Consider the following 19989-nt stretch of genomic DNA (forward strand, 5'->3'; position numbering starts at 1 on the left):
GGGCGTGGGGTTGGTGTATGGAGCGCGTTAGAGGTCAGGTCTCTCACACTTTTACTATCTCTACCTTTAAACCTGGCATTGGTTGCGTGATACAGATGGATAGTTTTTAGCTAAGGATTCCCGTTTGGCTTTCTTTCTTTTTAATCAAAATTGTGTGTAAAAAGTTCCCTTTTTGTATTTGAATAGGAAATATATACTTTCAGATCATTTATTTATTCCATTTTTAAGGCGTTTAAATATATGCCTAAAATAGTCTACACCTTCATTGTATCCTTAAACAATTAAGGAATGCAATACATAAAGAGAACAGAATAAATTTGATGTTTTTAAAGAATAGAAAAAATATCGATCACCCAGCGGGATTCGAACCCGCGTCATTTCGCCGAATCGTAGTACTCGAATCCACAATAATCGTATTTCTACTCTTTCAATTTCATGTGTCTAAGAAGGGACACACTGTTTTTCAATTCCTTATAAATTTTTCATTAATAAATCATTTCAATACTATGAAACTACAATTACAGCTCAATTCGTTTTCTAGGCTTCGCAAGAGTCTGAAGGAGCTGTATCTGGTGCATCCGACGTTCTGGTTGAAGTCTTTTGTCGTGATCACCAAACCGTTTGTTAGGTGAGTCGCCAACATTATATCTACAACTTCTTCACTACATAGTATAAAGCAAAGTCGCTTTCTGCGTCTGTCCATATCCGATACAGTTAAAAACGGGCTCAAATCCCGATTATAGCTACATTTATCTATTATTACTTAGTTTTGTAACAAATTCTAGGGTTATAATAATATTATTTCGCTTATGTCGTCGATTTTTGATAAACTCGCACATTCAAGAACCTTTTGATCAAAATCTATTCTATTTGATCTAAGGTCTTAACCACAGAGCAAATATCGACCCTCGACCGTTCTATTTACAGTTCAAAATTCTTCCGCAAATTGAACTACGTGAAGAGCCTGAAGGAGCTATTAGAGAAAGTGCCCGTGGAGCCGAACGCCATACCGGATATAGTGAAGCACTTCGACGCGCACAGGCGATAGATGGCGCTGATATCAATTCAAGCTTACACGCAACTTTGGAAGACTTTGAATCACCCACCGCTAGATGGCGCTCGATCAAATCACGAAACATGGCCGGTAGGTGGCGCGCCAGTTAGTTAACTGCGAGTTTTGTGCACAGATGGCGCTGTAATAAATATCTTTGGCGCTAAGAATACATTCTAATGCCAGTAATAAAATGATCACTGATCGTCACTGATTGCAATAATTTAATAATCATTCGTAATTTGTAAAGCAATTATGGCGCTTCAATAAATCCCGCTTGCGCTGAAAGATTAATTAAGAAAAGTGGGTGTTCGTGTTGAATGTAAGCGCATTTGAATGTTTTTTTACGATACTAGATGGCGCTGAAATGAAAGGTATTTTCCGACGTTAGTTCGTTTGATGGATGCGTGTCGTGCCGTGTGTTGGAATTAATGAAATGGAGTCGCATAATAAATGGATAGTAGCTTTATTCTGCCTAACGCAGACAATATAAGTTCGTTTTATTTTCAAGTACAGTAGATAGTCAATGTAGTTATTCGGAGAGTGTTGTATTAAGTAGTTCCAAAAGTCCCCAGTAGATGGCGTGATTATAAATTAAACGTATTGTAAATTTCTAATTTCGAAATTCAAAAAGTATTCCATATACAAAACTACGATTTATTTTAACTCTAGAAATTTTCGAATCTATCACGAATCTCGTAAATTTATATTTTTTAAATGTCCTACAAATTAGAGGCGTATTTTTTTAAAAATCGTGTATACCTGAGTGTTGCCATATCGCGTAGATTAGTGAATCAAATTATTTTTTAGTGAAATTTAGGGAAATTATTTTTTAATTACAACGAAATCTCTTGTAGTAAACCTAGATGTGCCATCTTCCCCTTGTACCTATACGATGCTATACTTTTTTGCCAACTTCAATAAATGAGGAGGTTCAACGTTCCACTGTATACTCGTATCATTCCCCACCGTTCGGAATTATTTTTACGAAATTTCACGTGTAGGACTTGCTTTATTTTATAAGAAATGGATATCATATATAATTGAATAGAAAATTGAGACCGATTATTAAGTAGCCAAGCAGGCCACATTTTGTTATCTCTTTCTAGCGCTCATAAAACTCGCTGAACAGAGATGGATAGCCGAACTAACTTGCCGAAATTAAGGAAGTTGTCCGTCTCGTTTTTCTGAAGATTTGTAAGTGTTAGAAAAGGACGGAATGATGTGATTAACTGTTATAAGTGGGCAAGTGTTGAGTCTTAACAGAGTTTCAATCTTATCTTCAGTAGAAAAAGGTCCAATTTCCTTTTTTTTCATTACATATATTTTGCAAAAAAGATGTCCATGTTTCTGAAAGAGTACAGTTTTAAAATAGTCTTTGTACAATTCAAGATTTGATAGAGACAAGACTCGTCCGATAAATTTGTTTCGATGTCTGTTTATTTCTCGCGCTAAAACTACTGAGCGTACCTGGGTGAAGTTTAGAATTTAGATAGTTTATCACCTTGACTATTACATAGGTGTCTTAAACCTATGTATTCAAGCTGAACCGCGGGATAAAGCTGGTAATAAATAAATCCTGTTTTAATATTATTAGCAACTGCTTTTTCTCTGTGTCGCAAATTGTATGACAAATGAGATATAATTTAAAGAATTTTGTTATAACGACATAAAAATAGACAGGGCAGACCTTGTGCTGTTCTACGGTTAGAAAGGGAAAGATCTATCCTATTCATTCGCACTTAACAACAGAGAGCGACACGTAGCGTGCCACGATCTTCTTTCTCTTTTTTACTCGAGTATTGTGTTGAGGCCTTGGGGCTTAATTATTGTATAGTTTAGATATTTTTTTATTGGAAAAATTAATCAACAGCTTTTACACTTCTACATCTGTTTAGAGCTCCACAATTATTTCATTTTTGTTGTCAAATATTCAATTAAAATAATTGTATTATGCAGTATATGGTTCTTGTATTTATTTTTTCTGTTTTTTTTTTTAACATTAATTTGTTTTTTTTTAACATTAATTTTAATGTAGATATGACAATGTAAAATGGTGTTATATTTGCGGGAATATTAGTTCCCGAGGTATATTGAAAGTCACAAATAGTTTAGGTAGCCGGCACAATACTCTAGGAGGTTTGCTTTAATATTTACAATTTTATACACCTGCTTGCATTCGCGTAGTTAGTATATTCAGAGGATGAAGATATTTTAATTAACATATTCTTCGTAATAAGATTAAGTAACGCAGATCCATTTAGGAAAGCATTTTTCAAAAATATGAATTAATAAGTATCCTAAATAATTGTATGAATTTTAGTTGCTATCTGGGTGTAAAACAAATTAAAACATGTATTTATTCAATTACCCTTCTTATAGCAGTTTAGAATCGTCATAGCAATCATTTTAACATTAACATCACCAGAAGAATCAATTATATAAACCTGAATGGAATATGAAACGATTTTCTGCATAATGGCGATACCTGCACACACAACATCCAGGTTGCGTAATATCATAACAATATCCTTATTAGATGTTCATATTTATTACAACAAAAAATAAACTTCTTTATATTATAACTAGATTTATGTTTCCTGGAAAGCTTGTTATTTACTTGTGCTCGTCTTCATTCTAACAACGCCAATGTCCGCTCAAAAATTCGGTGCTTGTTTTTATAGTGTGGTTCCAGTGTGCGTATTATGTTAAAAAACTGAATGTGTATTGTAATATTTTAATGTTAGGATTCTTTTTTATTATCTTATTCACTTAGATCTGGTCAAAAGTAAGATCATCATTTATTTATTTCATTGTCTTAGATTGTTATATGAAACAGCTTCTTCGTCAAATTCGTGTAACCGGCTTGAAGGACCAACACAGTTTGATCCTTCGAGCCGGATGTTCGAATAATTCAGTGTTTTATTATGAACGTTTAGTTGTTTGTTGTGATGTAAGGTGAAAATATTGAAGTTTTAATGCAATATTGTAGAAATTAATAGATTTTTACAACCTAGTCTCTGAATTAGGCGTAATAGTGTGTGGATGTGTGTAGTGTGTCCAAGTATTATTTTATCGTATTAAATAGAATGAATTTATAAATTTAACTTTATTTTTGTAAGTAATAAGCATACTGTTAATACAGTTCAGTCAATATACACACGCGATTCTCCAAAAATTTAAAAACTGTGTTTAATTAGCATATGGCTGAACTTCCAGTTTCATCGCTTTGAAATACAGTAAGCTAAAATTATCAGTGATTTTTGAATAAAGCGCTTTTTTAACCTTATTGGTGCAGTGGTTAAGATTTTAGCATAGAACCGTGAGGTTCTGAGTTTGTTTACCAATGGCTGAACACAATAAATGGTCAAAAATGAAAATCTCTGAAACACATGTATAATGCATGTGCCCTATACACACAAGGGTATACGGATCTTTACTATAGAAAAATGACAAAATCCAATTGCCCATATGTATATGTCTCTTGAGTAAAGCTAAAAACACATACAGCTGATTTGAGCACAGATTTTCTCTCCTACATTCCAGTTGTGTCTGATAAAAGGCATTGACAGCTTTAACAACAAATAATTAACGAATAAAACCTATAAATTTTAAACGAATTATACACAAAATAACTGGCTACAATCGATTTATGTTATTTGAGAGGATTCAATAAATTTATGTTTACGGAAGGGAACAATTGTAATTGAAATTAAATAATTTTCATATAATATGATGTATTTAGCTATTTATTAGTCTGATTTCTTATGTATACTTTGAGTCGACTAAATACAGTTTTGTTTTACAATGATTATATATTTATAAAACAATCATAAAAATGTGTTATGTTTTCATTAATTATCGATTGTCCCTGAGCGCAAGATTTGCATTTTTTTCACACTAATTGTAACATTCCGCATTTTTATATGACGGACATTTTTCACAATGACCGGATAAAAGTAATATTTATTGAAAATTATACTGGATAATCTGTCATTGTGGAGTGTCCGATGTTTGCTACTGATCTTTTCGATGATTTTCTACTGTTTGCAAGACTTTTTTTGTTATTTGTTTATATTGTAATAAATATGTGATGAATATTTATTGTTTTAATAACCCCTTTTAATGTGTACAAAGTGCATTCACGTTAGTCATTCCAAAATATTATTATTTCAGTCTTCAGTTTCTCAGTTCAATCGTGATACAGAATATCACGATTTGACTTAAAAAAAGTTGTTGTAAAAAAAAAATTAAAGTTGAAAATTTTTGTGATGCTCTGGCATCAAACCAGCTGAACAGATTTTAATGTATCTTCGTACTAAAATAGGTAATAATAAGAGATTCCCATAGAAATGAGATGTTTGATCGTGATAAAAAGAAGCCTACCATCCGTATTCTAAGAAGTACCTTAATTTAGCAGTTTGCCAGTGAGTTGAAATAAAATTTTTGTCAAACTCAATTATGTTCATTTAGCTAAACTCATTTTTAAACCATTTACATCAACATAATGTAGTAACCTAATCCACTATATACGCACGTATTAAATATGCGGACTAAAAATATTCGATTGTGTTTATTTATTACAGATGAAGTAAAAAAACTGTTATACATTCATTTATTACTAGCTTCTTGTCCGCATCTTCGCTGACATGGACTAAAAAACTTGTTTACTTTATGCCCTGTCCAATTATATATAAAAATAACGTGTAACACCGTTTAATGATACACTCGCGATGTTTTTTTTTACTCCTAGTTACATGAAAGTATAACCCCTCCCCGACCTCCTAAAAAATATTAATATTGTTCTATTACCATATAAAATTGTCTGTAATCTGCTCGGTTGTGTTTACGTGATTGAAGTACATATAAAGATACAATCAAATTAACAGAACAAAATTCACTAACCGTCGTTTTGTAGATCATATCCATACATGTCTATATAGAACAGCAATCACACTTTTTGAAAGATATTTCAAGCTTGGAAATTTTTATATAGGTTCTTGTTATACTCGCGAATTCTTCCGCGTAGGAATTTATAAGTTGGATAAAACAAGTACAATGCCCACCCACATCTTCAAGCTAGATTCCCATCAAAATCGGTTCAGACGTCCCAGAGATTATGACAATTTTTTATTTTTTTTATCAGGAATTTAGAGATGTTATAATGTATAGAGATGCGTAAGTGCTGTATAAGTCATGTTATACTTACCTCTATACTTTAGTATACTTAAGTTTTATTTTGTGAAGTAAATTATAATAACAATGTTAATCCTAGTCATATACGAGTACGAAGGTCTATAAGGGTCTTATATCTTTTTAAGCTAAGTAGCTTAATTACAGAGTATATTAATACTTTCTTGGCGATATTTCAGGTTAAGGAAAAGGAACGAAAATAGAAAACAAAGTAATTTGAGTTACACAGTTTATTAAATATAAATTACACATAAATGTCGCCCCTACCGCAACAGCTACCGACGATTATTAAAATCTCAAAATAAAAAATAACATGTACTCATTAGTATCACTTATACATAAAAAATCATTTGGCTTAACGTTACATGAGATTAATACATACTTAGACATCTAGCGTACAACTTAATATCGGTTATAAGTTAAAAATTACATAATCAAGAATATAATAACATTTATCTCGAAATATATTTGAAAAAACACGAATGTCAATCTTAGTACATATTTAAATATAACCTCTATACTTATTATATGGTTATAAAATATATTTAAAATCTATTATTATATATTGGTGTTGTTTACCTTCAGTGGACGTTAGCTCACACGGGCATCATTATCTTACGTTAAAATATAATAAAAAATAAATACAAACAAAGCTGCATATAGTTAAGGCACCTTACAATTGTAAATACATAACTCTTTGTATATAATTTACGCGGTGACGTCGCACGACCGTAGCGGGCGAGATCCCAACTCGCTATAAAAAGAAATTTAAACAAATATATAATAGCTCTGTGCTTTTTGTGTTAATTCTACATTTACTTTAACAATTATTAACATGCATAGAGAATAGACCATGGAGTCATCAAAAATATTTTGCATGTTCATGTTTACATTAGGAAAGGACAGATCAAAAACCGTGGCAATTGAAAAATTTTTAAAAATTAAAAAGTCAAAGTATTATTTAATATTTAGTCTTAAAAAGCATTTTTTTTTATTGACACGTAACAAAAAAGTCTTCATGGTCCATTCTTTATTTGCTGTGATATCTACTTTTATCCACTAAAATTAAGCAATTAATAAAAAAATAATAAAAACAGAAGCTCTAAAAAATCTTCACTTAGCCTACGCTGTAAATAAAATTTATCTAAAAAGAAATCACTTAATTTTTCATTTTTAGTGAATTAATTAATCAATTAACAACAATACATACCTTCGTTAAAAATAAAACATGTTAGATATTAATTGCACCAACAATCACTACGCCTGTTAAATATTACTTCATTTATATTAATAAAGTTATATTATTAAATACAATCTCTATGGCACTAATATCGAGCTACGCGTTACAAATACAACTAGTTGTTAGACGAAATTGAAACTTATGTCTTTGTGCATAGAGTTCACTTTTGAACTGCTAATTACAATCTTGAATAATTCAAAAATGAACTTTATCACATACACAGAAGCATCAAATTCCTTTAATAGATAATTGCACGGTTTGAAATATTTCTCGTAAACGGTAGAACATTGTGTACAAACAGATTAACGCCATAACCCGTAGTATGGAGTCGTGAATAATGCTAAATTATTGTTAGACATAACTCCGAGAATTTAACGTCTATATGAAATTTTATTATTATTATATTCGTTAAACGTCTATGTTAAGGCACAAAGAAGGTTCTAATCGAGAGAAAAAACGTACCACGGATGAAATTACAGCGGACGGCTAGTATTTGTATAATTTTTAATATATTGTCATTGATTAGTAGGAGTATGTGTCTGCAGAAAGGACGACTCCTACTACAGGTTATATCATCATAATATAATATATCCGAGGTAGCCACTCACGCGCATCATTAGCGAGATTTCATCTTGTTACATGCAAGGCACACACATCAAACAACGAATGGCACATCGGCTTTACCATACAGCAATTTAAACACTTCGAAATTCCAATAAATTATAATATCTGAATATAATAGAAAAATATCTAAGGCATCTTTATGGTATCTGCGTATCCGAGATAGCACTTTTGAATTTCAACTCTTTTAAATATCATTGCTTCTTCTTTATAAATAGAAAAAAATCGCGAGCCGCGCAAACTTTCGGCCGTCAACGAGAAAAAATAAACAAAAATTTAGCACCGCTTTCCTTAAATCTAAATAAGGCTCGAGTGATTTTTAATATAAAATTTATAATCTAACAAATAGAGCTGTCGAAATTACATAAGTACATTAATTACAGTGTATCATCTTTTTGGCAGCCGAATTATCACTGGAGGATGCAAACGTGCAAGCGCACACACACACACACACGCAGACACAAGCAAAATTTATCAAACCTTAAAAGTTCCCAAACTTCTTGGTCACTGTGGAGCTGGTCTCCGATTTGTGCGAGCTGGTCATGACCGATTTGCGTTCTATCGTCTCCGAGGTGATCGTCTGCTTGGAGAACTTCTTGTCCAAGCTGTCAATTTCCTTTACCAGATCCGATGGTTTCTTCACCTTCATGCTGCTGGTCTGATACTCTGTCGATTGGAACTCTGAGGGTCGCATGAAGGAGCGGCTGGTGTCAGAGCTCATTTTCGATTCGAGCGTGTTGAATCGAGAGTCCAGTGTGCTGTAGCGTGAGTCGTTATCGAATTTCGACAGCTCGTCGATGCCCTCGAGCTTGATGGGCTCGTATTTCGTGCTTGTGCTGGTCAGATTCACCGGCGACGAGCTGTATATCTTCGTGGTTGTTATCTTCTGGGTGCCGTTGGGTATATCTTTAACTTCGGTGGTCGTTTCCTCAAGGAAATTCGGCCCACCGTAGCTGTGCGACTCTTTGCCGTACGGCGACGACATTCTGTCGAAATCCGGCGTGGGCACTTTCACCATGTCCATGTGTTTGAACTCCTTGTCTATTTTAGTGGGCGTGGATGTGGCGAACGGGGATTTGACGTCTTGTCTCGTTTCCGTTTTGATGTACTCTGTTTTCGGGTAGCTCTGATACGACTCGCTCTTGATGGAGAACTCCGAATGCTTCGTGCCGCCGGGGATGGCTTCAGTGGACTTGTGATGTTCGCTGAAAGTCTGTCCGACACCGTCTAAGGGCGATTTGGATTTCCTCAAAGTGGAGTAAATCGGTTCGGATTTATCATCAAAGAACGTCGGAGTTTTGGGGAGGTCGCGCGCGTTGAACTTGGGACTCATCGGCGCGGACACTTTAGGCGCGTCGTATCCATACTTCTCCTCCTTATAGTACTGATTGCTTTCGTATTGCCTTTGCTCATCTATTTTAGAATAGTATTCGTTGACGGGACGCGGCGTGTCGTACAGGCGGGTCTCGTAACTGAAACCACCACTGTGGATTAGTCTTGTGTTAGTCGTTTAAAGTTACCCATAACCGAAGGAAGAGGTATGAAAGCCGACACCAGCATGCCATGCGTTAATTGACCACGGATGTAACTAAGAGGCAACACTCAATGGCGCGGAACGGCAAAGGGCATGTCACATTCTCAGCGTTCACTTCATCGTTGCCAGACCGCACGAGTTAGTCACGCGTTAGAGAGAAGCGAAGCAGATCGACTAACTTAAGTTTCAAACAGGACCGTTACCGTTCGCGTGAACCTTGATTGTCGTCAAAGAATTGTCTGGGGTACAAACTGAACTGATCGGTGTTCGGAATGGAATGTGCGATGACCTACCCCCGGTGCGAGTAGAGAGAGAGACGAACCCAATTATGAACCGTTGTCCTCATACTTTAGGAGCGATATTCGCCTGGGCGGCGGCGGCGGCGGCCTCTCGCGGCGGTAGCTCACGCGCTCGCCGTCCACCAACAGCGCCGTTCGCACTTCCGGCAGTTGCAACGACTTGACGACAACCGTTTCCTCTGTCATGCTCGTCCTACGTTACATTAGACACCCGCATGCGCAACAAAACAACTGTTAGTCGCTACGGCTACATTACGTATTAACAAAATTAGGAGTTGCGGGCTGTGCGACTACGATACATCTGATATAAGATGGATAGAAATGTAATTTCAGTTGTAGATTAGAGATAATGCAGTCGAACAACCCACAGCTGAGGCATTATTTTGTTAATATGTAATTATTAATAAGGCAATTTCTATGCGTATTAAGATTAGACCGACATGTAATGCTCAAATAATTCCGCACAAAACAATTAGAGCATTGACAAGTCAAATTAGGCGTTAAATATTAAAATAATTATAAATGTCGACATGTCGCACAAAGATGCAGAGAAGGGTTACTTGCAGGTTGCAGTAGAAGTAGATAGTTACAAAGTTGTTTACAAAACAATGGTTATACGCTTTTCTTATGTACAGAACGATGTATTTGGCTCAAAAAAAAACGCGATCGGGAGCAAGCTGCGTAATTTACAATGACATAACAATTGAAAGCCTGTAAAAGTGCATTTGCTTCGTTCACTTGGACGACTTACTCGTTTTTCATCGTTCTGTCATTACTCGTAGTTTTTTCTCTGTAAATGAAATATTATTTGAAAATACCGTAGACACGATGATGCTTCATAATCTGAGAGTGGTTCTTTTGTCATTTTACCGAAAGAGTCTTTATAAATGACATCTACAAATAATTTTATACGTTTCCAAAATTTCATATCGCAGATTATACATCATCTTCGCAATTTCTTATTATTAATGTAAACGAAGCGGAGTTTTCATATCCAAGTATAATATAAACACATTTATCGGCAGATTTTTAAGATGTTGCACCGTATATTGTACGCTATTTACAATTTCAAGAACGTCTAATTATCTTAAATACAACTTATCTTTATTTCCTTTTCGTAAAGTATATTCTTAAAAATCTGTTTCACAATAACCTCAATACCCAGTCCATAGAGAAGCATGTTATAGTAGCTGTTCTTTATGGATCATTGAATTGTGAAACGACGTGCCTTGTTTTCATCTTTACATTCATTTCAAAGAAACAATTTTTTTATAATAATATTTTTACCATAACGTCGTAAAATTGCTGTAGATATACACGAAGAGGACAATGCAGTGTTTATTGAAAATGAAATCTATCCTAGTGCAATGATTCGTCAAAAAAGGCACATCATTAGACCAATTCAATAGTTCTTACGACGTTTCAAAGCTCATGCAATATCTATAGCGAGTATATGGCTATAGTAATACAATATAATATATTTGAAATAAATTTGATTTTTTTTTTTAATTTTGCAACATTGTTTATCACACTTTTTATGCATTATTGACTCATTTTCGGGAAAAATATAATTTGTAGATCAATTATTTTGAGAATCCCGTGGAATGTAGCGCAAAAATCTAGATTTTTTTTTCAATTTTCTTTACATAATATTATAATTATATACGACACATTTTTTTTCAATTTATCCACAAGATTCTATTACGATAGAGTAACAAAGACATCTAACATTTTTTATTTGAATAAATAACACACAATTCTTAACTAATAGGCACATATCATAAGTACAGTATGAAGGCACATCGTAGTACGAAGTTAACAAGTAAATATTATATAAAAGAAACTATTTTTGAAGTCGGCAAATATTATCTAGGTCCAGCAGCGTGTAAGAGAAGCAGAAAATAGTAGATTAGATTATGTTAAATGTTAAATCTATGTTTAGATACTTATATTACTTTTTTCTATAGGTCAGTCCGTTTCAGTCTTTTTACTTATGCTAGATATTGATATTACTACAAAGATTTAAAATATAATTTAATTTGAAATAAGTATTAGGTGTATTGGCTGATTTGAAAAGTAATCTAATACAACAGATATTGTTGTAATTTGTAAAAAAAGTCATGTGGTCCTCCGAATTTTTTATTTTTCATCGGACCAAAAATCATGTTTTTTTTAAATATTTGAATTATAAGACCATCAATAATCACATTAGCTTTTTTTGAATCGACTACTTGTCTTGTAAAACAAGATATTTCAAATTATATAAAGTTATTAGTTATATAACACCCCCCCCCCCCCCTAGCCACTATCGGTCGCCAACTTAAATAACTTACCGTGTGGTGAAACCTTCGTAATTCTGCTTGGGCGTCTCGTCCGGGCGGAAGCTGGAGAAGGACGGGCTCTGCGCGCTCTTGCCATCGTCCCTCTCCCTCGCGTAGCCGTTCGCGTGGTGGCCCGCAGCGGGGCCCTGCCCCTGCCCGTGCCCCGGCGACGTGAGGCTCTGCGAGAGGTTCGCGCTGTGCTGCGTCGTGCTGAACGTCGTGTGCTGCGGCGCGTTGTGCGCGCTGTACGTGCTGTTGGGGCTGTAGGTCGTGTTCGCGAAGCTTGACGTCGGCGATTTGAATCTGAAACGCGTGCAGCGATGGTGAGTGTGTTTTCAAGACGTAGTTAGTATTATTATATATTATATATTAATATTGAAGCATCGATCTTTATAAACAGTTTAAACAGTTTTATAATCTGTAATAACGTGTAATAAATTAATGTAAGTGAAAAAATATGTTTTTGCTTCCCGCACTACAATTCAATCATGACTTGCCCTAACGCGATAGTACAATCGCATCTGACCGCATCCGCAATAGGTTTATGGTCACGATCATTGTCTCTCCTATACATCTCACAAGGTTTGCTTTTACCTATCATGAATAAAAATTATTCAGAAGGATCAGAATACTTTGCAATTACTGTAAAGTAGTTCAAGTTTAATCGTCGTGGTCACCCACCTTTGACCGTGACCGTGACCGTCGTGGTCGGTGTCGGTCTCGTCGCCGGAGGTGTCGCCGCGCAGTTTGTACTTGGCCTGTCTGATCGCGGTGAGGCGGCCGCGGGCTTCTTCCAATTCCTTTTCTATGCGGAGCACTTCAGATCTGTAAGATTTTAATAAAAATATATTGACATAATATTTCAATTTTCACATGATATTTTAGTATACCCTATGTGTTAAAATAAATAGAGCATTCATATAACTCGGGCTTTTTAAATTGTAGTAACATCTGGTATGGCGTCGCCCCCCCCCACACGGGCCGCTCACCTCGCGTCGATCTCCTGCGCGATGCCGCCCACCATGCGGCGGTTGAGCACGAGCGAGCGCTCGTCGTCGCAGTGGATGGCGTCGCGCGCGGCGCGCACGAGGTTGTCGGTGGAGCGGATCACCTCCGCGCCGGCCGCCTGCAGCCGCCGCGTCGACTCGCCCGACGGGTCCGCCTTCACCTGCGCACGCGCAACGTGTCAACGTGACTTACATATGCTCACCCAAACTGCAATCTATCCCTCGTTCAAATTTCAAGCAAATCCGATCACCTGTTTATGCGCCAGAGAGTGACAAATATTCACACAAAATAAAAAGTAAATACATTGATAATGCTTTCACATAAAAACTACGGCACTGATTTCAAAAATCCTTTCACCATTACAAAACTGCATCTCCCCCGAGTGACATAGGCTATATTAACCCCCAATAAAATTCTACCCTCATTTCTGACAAGTTCTCATGGAAGGAAGCCATTTCCTCACCTTACACGCGACGAGTAGTTGTGCGGTGGAGGAGGCCACCTGTCTGGCGCTCGATATCAGACGCTCTTCTGACGCCGCACCCTGGGAATTTAAGCCGGTAAAAAATCACACGCATGAAATTTAAGAATCTACATAGTTTAACATAACAAACACAGAATTGATTTAAATTCTGTTAAATTGTACATTATGAACATTCATAGATACTCTGTTAGTGAATTGAAGAAAAAATCACTATATGTATGTGTGTATGTTTGTGTACACATTTGTGCCAACGTGCGTGCGTACTAAATTATTTGTAGTGTGCATGTGTGTCTTTCTGCATGCCGTTATAAGTATGTTGACCTCCTTTTAACTGTGAACGCGAAGCACACACATGCCACATTGTGTCTGTGTGTGCGGTTGTGGGCGTATATATATCCATCTATGTATGTCTGTGTGTCAGCGCGCACCTGCACAAGCGCGTTGGCCGCCTCGACGAGCGCGTGCGCAGCGGCGGCGACGAGGCGCGCGGCCGACACAAGCCCCTCCGACCACTGGCCGTCGTCCGATGACGACGTCGGACGGCGCGCCACTTTGCCCTGAAAATTACGTTTTTTATTTTTAAAAATATATAGACAATAACGATACGAAATGTGTCCAAGTCTCTCCTTATTACGAAGACGATGTTAAAATGATTCTCACCGGTTATCTCGGCATTTAAATGGGATATGTTGTGGGACAGTATCCATTCTTGCTGTACGATAGAAATTCAATCAGGATTCGTGTACATTACAATTAATTTATTGAAACCATAAAAATCGTTATTTTATCACATAGCATATTATTTCATAAATTGGTAACATATATCGTTGTTACCAATTTTTGAAACATTAAAACTGTCTTTCAAATACACAACAACTTAATTGTTGCAAAATAAGACAACCCAAGTGTTTTCAAGCGAAATATTCGTTAGGTTAGTTAGTGTAAGGATAGAGTTTAAGTCACCTGATCGATGAGCTCCCTCTGCGCGGCGGAAGCGGCGCGTACGAGAGCGGAAGTGGCCGCTATGATGGACTTCGCAGCCTCCAGGATCATCTCGTCGAAGTTCAGAGTATCGTCCGTTTCCTGAGAGGATATTATTCGTAATAACATAAAATGATAGCTAATTATTTTTAACAAAAAACTAGAATTTTTTAAATTTCCAGAAATACATTTTAATTGGACTACATGGGAGGCACCAGATCTTAAATAAAAAAAAGATCATCCAAATGAATTGGCCTAGTGGAAAGTTCTGAGGTAACAAAAAAAAAAAAAAGAAAAACAAAACAGTCGTCCTCCATTTTTTGATGCCGGTTGAAAATGTAAAATAAACAATGCAGTTTCTATTAAAAGCATACAGATTTTTAAATAATGAAATTGGCAGTTTTATTCACATCACTGCTAAAGTGAAGACAAACACTAAATGAAAGTAAATGGTCAAAGAATAATAAAAAAAAACAGCTTAAATTTGAACTTGATTTGAGTTGGAATGCTAAGTGTGAGAAAATAGTCCAGCATGCACATTCATTTTCACTTCTATTCTCTTCTCAACTCTATAGTAGTTTCTCTTATTCAGTCTTCTTATCGCGTATTTGTAGAACGAATCCCGGTCGATGTGTAATATGTTTGATTCCTGGCTGATACATAAATAAACAACCAAGAATATCAAACATATCTCACCGACACGTGACACTTTTTCTTCTTCTCTGGTCTTCTGTTCTTCTTTTTAAACTGCCTTTCTTAAACTACTAATACTACTACTACTTAAATACTACTAATATAATAAAAATCAACATACCTGTGTATTCGGCACAATCCGGGGTCTGAGCTTGTCAAGTTTCCTGGCCGCCGCGTCGATGGACGCCGCGGCTCCGAGTAACTCTTGTTCTGCAATCACCGTGGGATCCGCGGGATCCACCCAGTCGGAACCTGACGTTCCAAACAGAATTAATATGAGTCGATTGTTAATAGGGCCAGGCCCGAAGGACCAATAAGATCCAGCTCGAAGGACCATGGACAAATTGTAGAATGTACTTGGTGTTTGACTTTGATTCATTGGTTTTGTTTATAATTATGAATTGAAAAATTTAATTTTCGTAATATGCACATTGTGTAGTTGTTTATTTTAGTTAAATTATCTGGGATTGCATTTTATTGGATTGTCTTTGTAACTGTAAAATAATAAGTAAATATGCATGTACCCTTCACCCCCTCACCTTTAAGCAACTCAGCGGCCGCTAACATATCCGCTACAGCATGCGCCACGTTTCTCGACAGGTCGGGTAACGCGGCTTTGCTCGCTGGCGCGGTGAGCAATGCACTGAGCAGGGCGCGGTACGCCTCCGCAGCCGCGCGCGTGCTCTCCAGCGTGCGCGTGCGCAGCTCGTCGCTTTCGGCTGCGTGCGCCGCGCTCTATAGGACAGACATTGATAGCTTAAGTAATTTAAGTTGTAATTGAAATAAATATGACTCTACCTTCTGTAAGGTGCGAATGTGTTAAATTATCACGTATCGAATGGAAAACAGTTAAAAATGATTAAATATTGTATTTACGGTAAATTTTTCATTACATTTATATTCACAAAAGAGTTTGTCTCATATAATATGTCGGTCTAGTCTTTGTGTTCGCTATACCATTAAACAGTGTACAAGGCCCTCTCTAGTGAATGAAGATGTCACCACCCACCTTGGCTGCCGCCAGCATGTCGAGCACGGTCTTGCGGCCCAGGTTGGCGGCGGCCGTGAGCTGCTCCTGCCCCGCGGCGCCGCCCACGCCGCCCGCCGCCACGGCGCGCGCCGTCGCCGCCGTCATCAGCCGCGTGCACCGCACCAGCTCCTCGGCCGACGCGCAGCCCGTCGGGGCGGAGCTCGACATCAGCACCTGCCGCAGAGCGCAGAGTGAGAGGGGGACAGCCTCACGGGGATGAAAGTGGGGTGAATCGCGATAGAAAGCTGGCGACGCAACTTGAACTGTGTATGTCGTCACAGCGTACCGGAAATGAGAGTGACGCAGCGAGAAAACGCACCGAGACATTATCACGTGCACACGGCAAGGTGACACTACTAAGATAATGAAAATTTAAACTTGAAATGTCGGGTAAAAAGCTTTAGACAAGAAGTGATACACCATAACATTCTATGTAAACTCACTTCGATCTCCTGCGAGATGGCCTCTATAGTTGACTCCAACGCCCGGGTACCGCGCGTGTGCTCGTCCTCCACCGCCTTCACGGTCTTCAGCAGTGACGTCACGTTCGTCACCATCACCTGGTTGCCATGGAAACGGTGTTATAGCTTCGTTTATTTATACAGTAATTATGGATTAAAAAAGTGACACGTGACGAATGCTTCTGAAAAGTTTTGAAGTGTTTTCCTACTTCGTAATCAAGATTTAGTAAATTCGTTTTTGTTATGGTCAATAGTATAGTTAATTATACTTTGATTATGCAAATATTCGTTTTAAAATTATATTTTTCTCTTGTCTCTTTATATTTACAGAGAAGAGATAGACAGGTAGAGATAGACTTGTGTTTAGATACTTTCCAAAACATTCGTCACGTAGTCAATTAGGAAACCACCGTCTGAATTACTCACGAGTTTTAGAAAATTTTGTTAATAATTTCGAATGATTACCACAGTAGCCAATCGGGGCCAAAGCCTTGTAAGCCAATTACATACATGAGCGTGAGTATGATTCTCTCAAGCGTTACCACTTATTATGATAAAAAAAAAATAATAAAATAAATAAAAAACAAACAAACGAAAAATAAAATAAACACCCAAGTGCGAAAAGCTCATGCCAGAAACCCACAAGCTTTCAACCATAAATAAATAAATAAACAGATATGACAAATTTTCAGCCGCCTGAATTTGATTTTTTTCAATATTGGACTTTCGAAGCTACGCAAGTGAACCTCCTTTTGTGAAGTCGGTTATAAATGAAAGCTTTTGGCTTTGTTACACACGATGAACGACCGGGATACCATGATTGTGTGAATGTTATAAAATCTAAATGTCGTCTTGCAAAAATTATGACAATTCGTAGAACTCTCTAGAAAAACAGTTAATCTACAACAATGCTAATCGGTTATTCCATCTTAAAATGCGTTTTTTCACAACTCGCTCTAAATATTAAATACAAAGTCGATTAATGGTACAAAGTTACTAGAAAATAGCTGAAATGACCCTATGAATAATTGATAAATAAATAGGTGAGAAGCCACAGTAAGGCGGTGCTGATACGACACTTGACGTGATGATTCATTGTGAAATGACGACGTGATATGATTTGCTGGAAATATTTAAGTCCTCAACTAACATCCAGGTACGATCTTAATATAAAAGACTAAATCAACGAAAAAGATGACCCGAAAATTTCTTGATTTCCTTAGAGTATATTATGCCTTTAAATGTTAAATTTTCAGGATTTTTTCCTTATAAAATCCACATCTCAAATGAAGAAGAGCCATCTAAAATTCAGTCAGAAACCTGCACCATGCGACGCGAGGACTTAAATATTTCTCGCGCACGAAAAACAAAACACCACGAGACAACAATGATCCGTTCCACACCATGCGCCATCCATTGCGTGCTGTTGTTAGATGTGCGCGCTCAGCGGCCAGCGGGCGGTTAATGTACGTCTAACAACTGACTCTGACCGATTCGTTGCCGCTCGTCGCCACCGCTTCGCTTTCGCGGAACCGCGTGTTATCCACATCGTCTAGCATCTTTAGCTGCTCCTCCATCCGACTATTCGGCCTGGACCGTCTCAAGCTTCTGTATTTCATTATTTCTCGGAGCCGTTTCAAGTCTTCCGCGCTGGTGTCCTTTCTGTTCAGCACCGCTTCATAGAACTCCCACCAGTTGTCTATGCTGCCGAACTGGCGCTCGCGATTTTTCACTATATCCTCGTAGATGGACCACCAGTTATTCGCGTAGTACTCGAGCGGGTACGTCCGCGTTATGTCCAAGATTTCCAAGTTATTTTTCGACATCTCATCTCTATTCTTATTCCTCTTCAGCGTGTTCTCGTTTGAGACGGACGTGTATTGGTTGACGTTACGTGTTATGTTCTGACTGGAATGCACGTTCAGTATGACGTTTTTGTGATACACAGATTTGTTCTCTGTTTCACGTTCAGGCGTTACGTTCTCTTTATCGTGCGTATGAATTTTGTATTTCCTAATTAATTCTTTGTAACGCTTCTCCAGCAAACATAACTCTTCGTACGTATATTTCGATATGTCTACATTCGTGATGTTCAGTATATCTTCGATTTGAATATTCTTCTTCCTTTTTTCTATTTCTATGTTCGAGAGCTCTTTAAGTTTAACTATTAATGGATCGAAACCTTTGAATACGAAATCTTTTTTGGCAAAATCGATCAACTTCAGCACGATATCTTCATATTTCTTATTGTATTCGAGATCTTTGTTAATAGTTTTTGACAAGTCGACCTCTTCGATAAACGTACGTAAGGTGTGCTTTTCCTTCTCATATCTATCTAATTCAGTTTGAATCTCACCCAGAACTAGTTCGTGACCACTAAACCTCTCTAGTTCGCGTCTAGTTTCTTCCATTTTCTCCAGATTCCTCTGCGCGAGAGCTTTCCACCACTCCGTATCATTTTTAAACAAACTCCAAAACTCCTTTCTATTTATCGTATTAACTCCGCTAGTGTGCGCTGGTGATTTGGGAGTTTCAGGATATTTTTCAGGCGATTTGTACGGTTCAATCGACTTGACCTCAGAAGTTTTATCCAAATTAACAATCAAATTGACCGGCTTCACCTTTTTCACTTTGAAAACCGGATTATTCAACTTTGGCTTTTCCTGTTTAGATGTTTTCGTTATAATCGTTTGAATTGTGCTGATTTTCGTCGTCACGTTCTCATTGACCGTATCTTGCCAGTCTAAATCATCGACGACCTGTGAGAGTCTCTTCATTTCTGTATCCAAATCGGAAGCAACCACTTCCAGCTGTCTCTCGTCGCGTCGCCTCCTGTTCTCCGCTCTCTTGAAGCAATCAGCGCACAGGTCAATCAGCTTCCTCAGCTCCCCCAAGAAGATGCACTCTCCGTACTTGAGCACGCGCCAGTCCATATCGAAAAGGCTGTTTCTGGCCGCCATGTTGTATCGCATGTTTAAATCGTCGTCGATCACGCGCTCCGGCGGCTCGGTCATGAGATTCTCTATATAGGCGATGAGTTCTTCGCAACTGTCGTAGAATACGCTGGGCGAGA

General features: G+C 37.4%; 2 protein-coding genes across 2 annotated transcripts in view; one reads left to right on the forward strand and one right to left on the reverse strand.

Annotated features, from left to right (window-relative positions):
• The window catches only part of LOC119836385 (protein prune homolog 2), a 9022-nt gene extending 7772 nt beyond the window's left edge, over nucleotides 1–1250 (forward strand). Inside the window, exons 9-10 of the mRNA XM_038361690.1 lie at nucleotides 525–628; nucleotides 928–1250. Coding sequence (XP_038217618.1) covers nucleotides 525–628; nucleotides 928–1048 — 225 coding nt within the window. The 3' untranslated portion in view covers nucleotides 1049–1250. The remainder of the gene's footprint in view (nucleotides 1–524; nucleotides 629–927) is intronic.
• Nucleotides 1251–6459: 5209 nt separating this feature from the next.
• Nucleotides 6460–19983, reverse strand: LOC119836404. Its single transcript, XM_038361715.1, has 15 exons — nucleotides 18407–19983; nucleotides 16899–17015; nucleotides 16435–16629; nucleotides 15965–16160; nucleotides 15547–15677; nucleotides 14715–14834; nucleotides 14180–14308; nucleotides 13731–13811; nucleotides 13249–13427; nucleotides 12941–13084; nucleotides 12272–12562; nucleotides 10690–10728; nucleotides 9988–10131; nucleotides 8586–9577; nucleotides 6460–6998 (listed from the first exon to the last, which is right to left on the reverse strand). The coding sequence occupies exons 1-14, from the start codon at nucleotides 19928–19930 to the stop codon at nucleotides 8587–8589; spliced, it is 4281 nt and encodes a 1426-aa protein (XP_038217643.1). The 5' UTR covers nucleotides 19931–19983; the 3' UTR covers nucleotides 6460–6998; nucleotide 8586.
• Between the last annotated feature and the right edge of the window lie 6 nt (nucleotides 19984–19989).

Source organism: Zerene cesonia, chromosome 24 (genome assembly GCF_012273895.1).
Source record: "Zerene cesonia ecotype Mississippi chromosome 24, Zerene_cesonia_1.1, whole genome shotgun sequence".
In the NCBI taxonomy this organism is placed as follows: domain Eukaryota; kingdom Metazoa; phylum Arthropoda; class Insecta; order Lepidoptera; family Pieridae; genus Zerene; species Zerene cesonia.

Coding starts and splice junctions, on each gene's coding strand:
- LOC119836404 (XM_038361715.1), bottom strand. CDS start 19,930: ATGACCGAGCCGCCGGAGCGCGTGATCGACGACGATTTAAACATGCGA. Junction 14,309..14,714: donor AGAGGGAGCTCATCGATCAG/GTGACTTAAACT, acceptor CGTAATTTTCAG/GGCAAAGTGGCGCGCCGTCC. Junction 9,578..9,987: donor AGGCGAATATCGCTCCTAAA/GTATGAGGACAA, acceptor TGGTGGTTTCAG/TTACGAGACCCGCCTGTACG.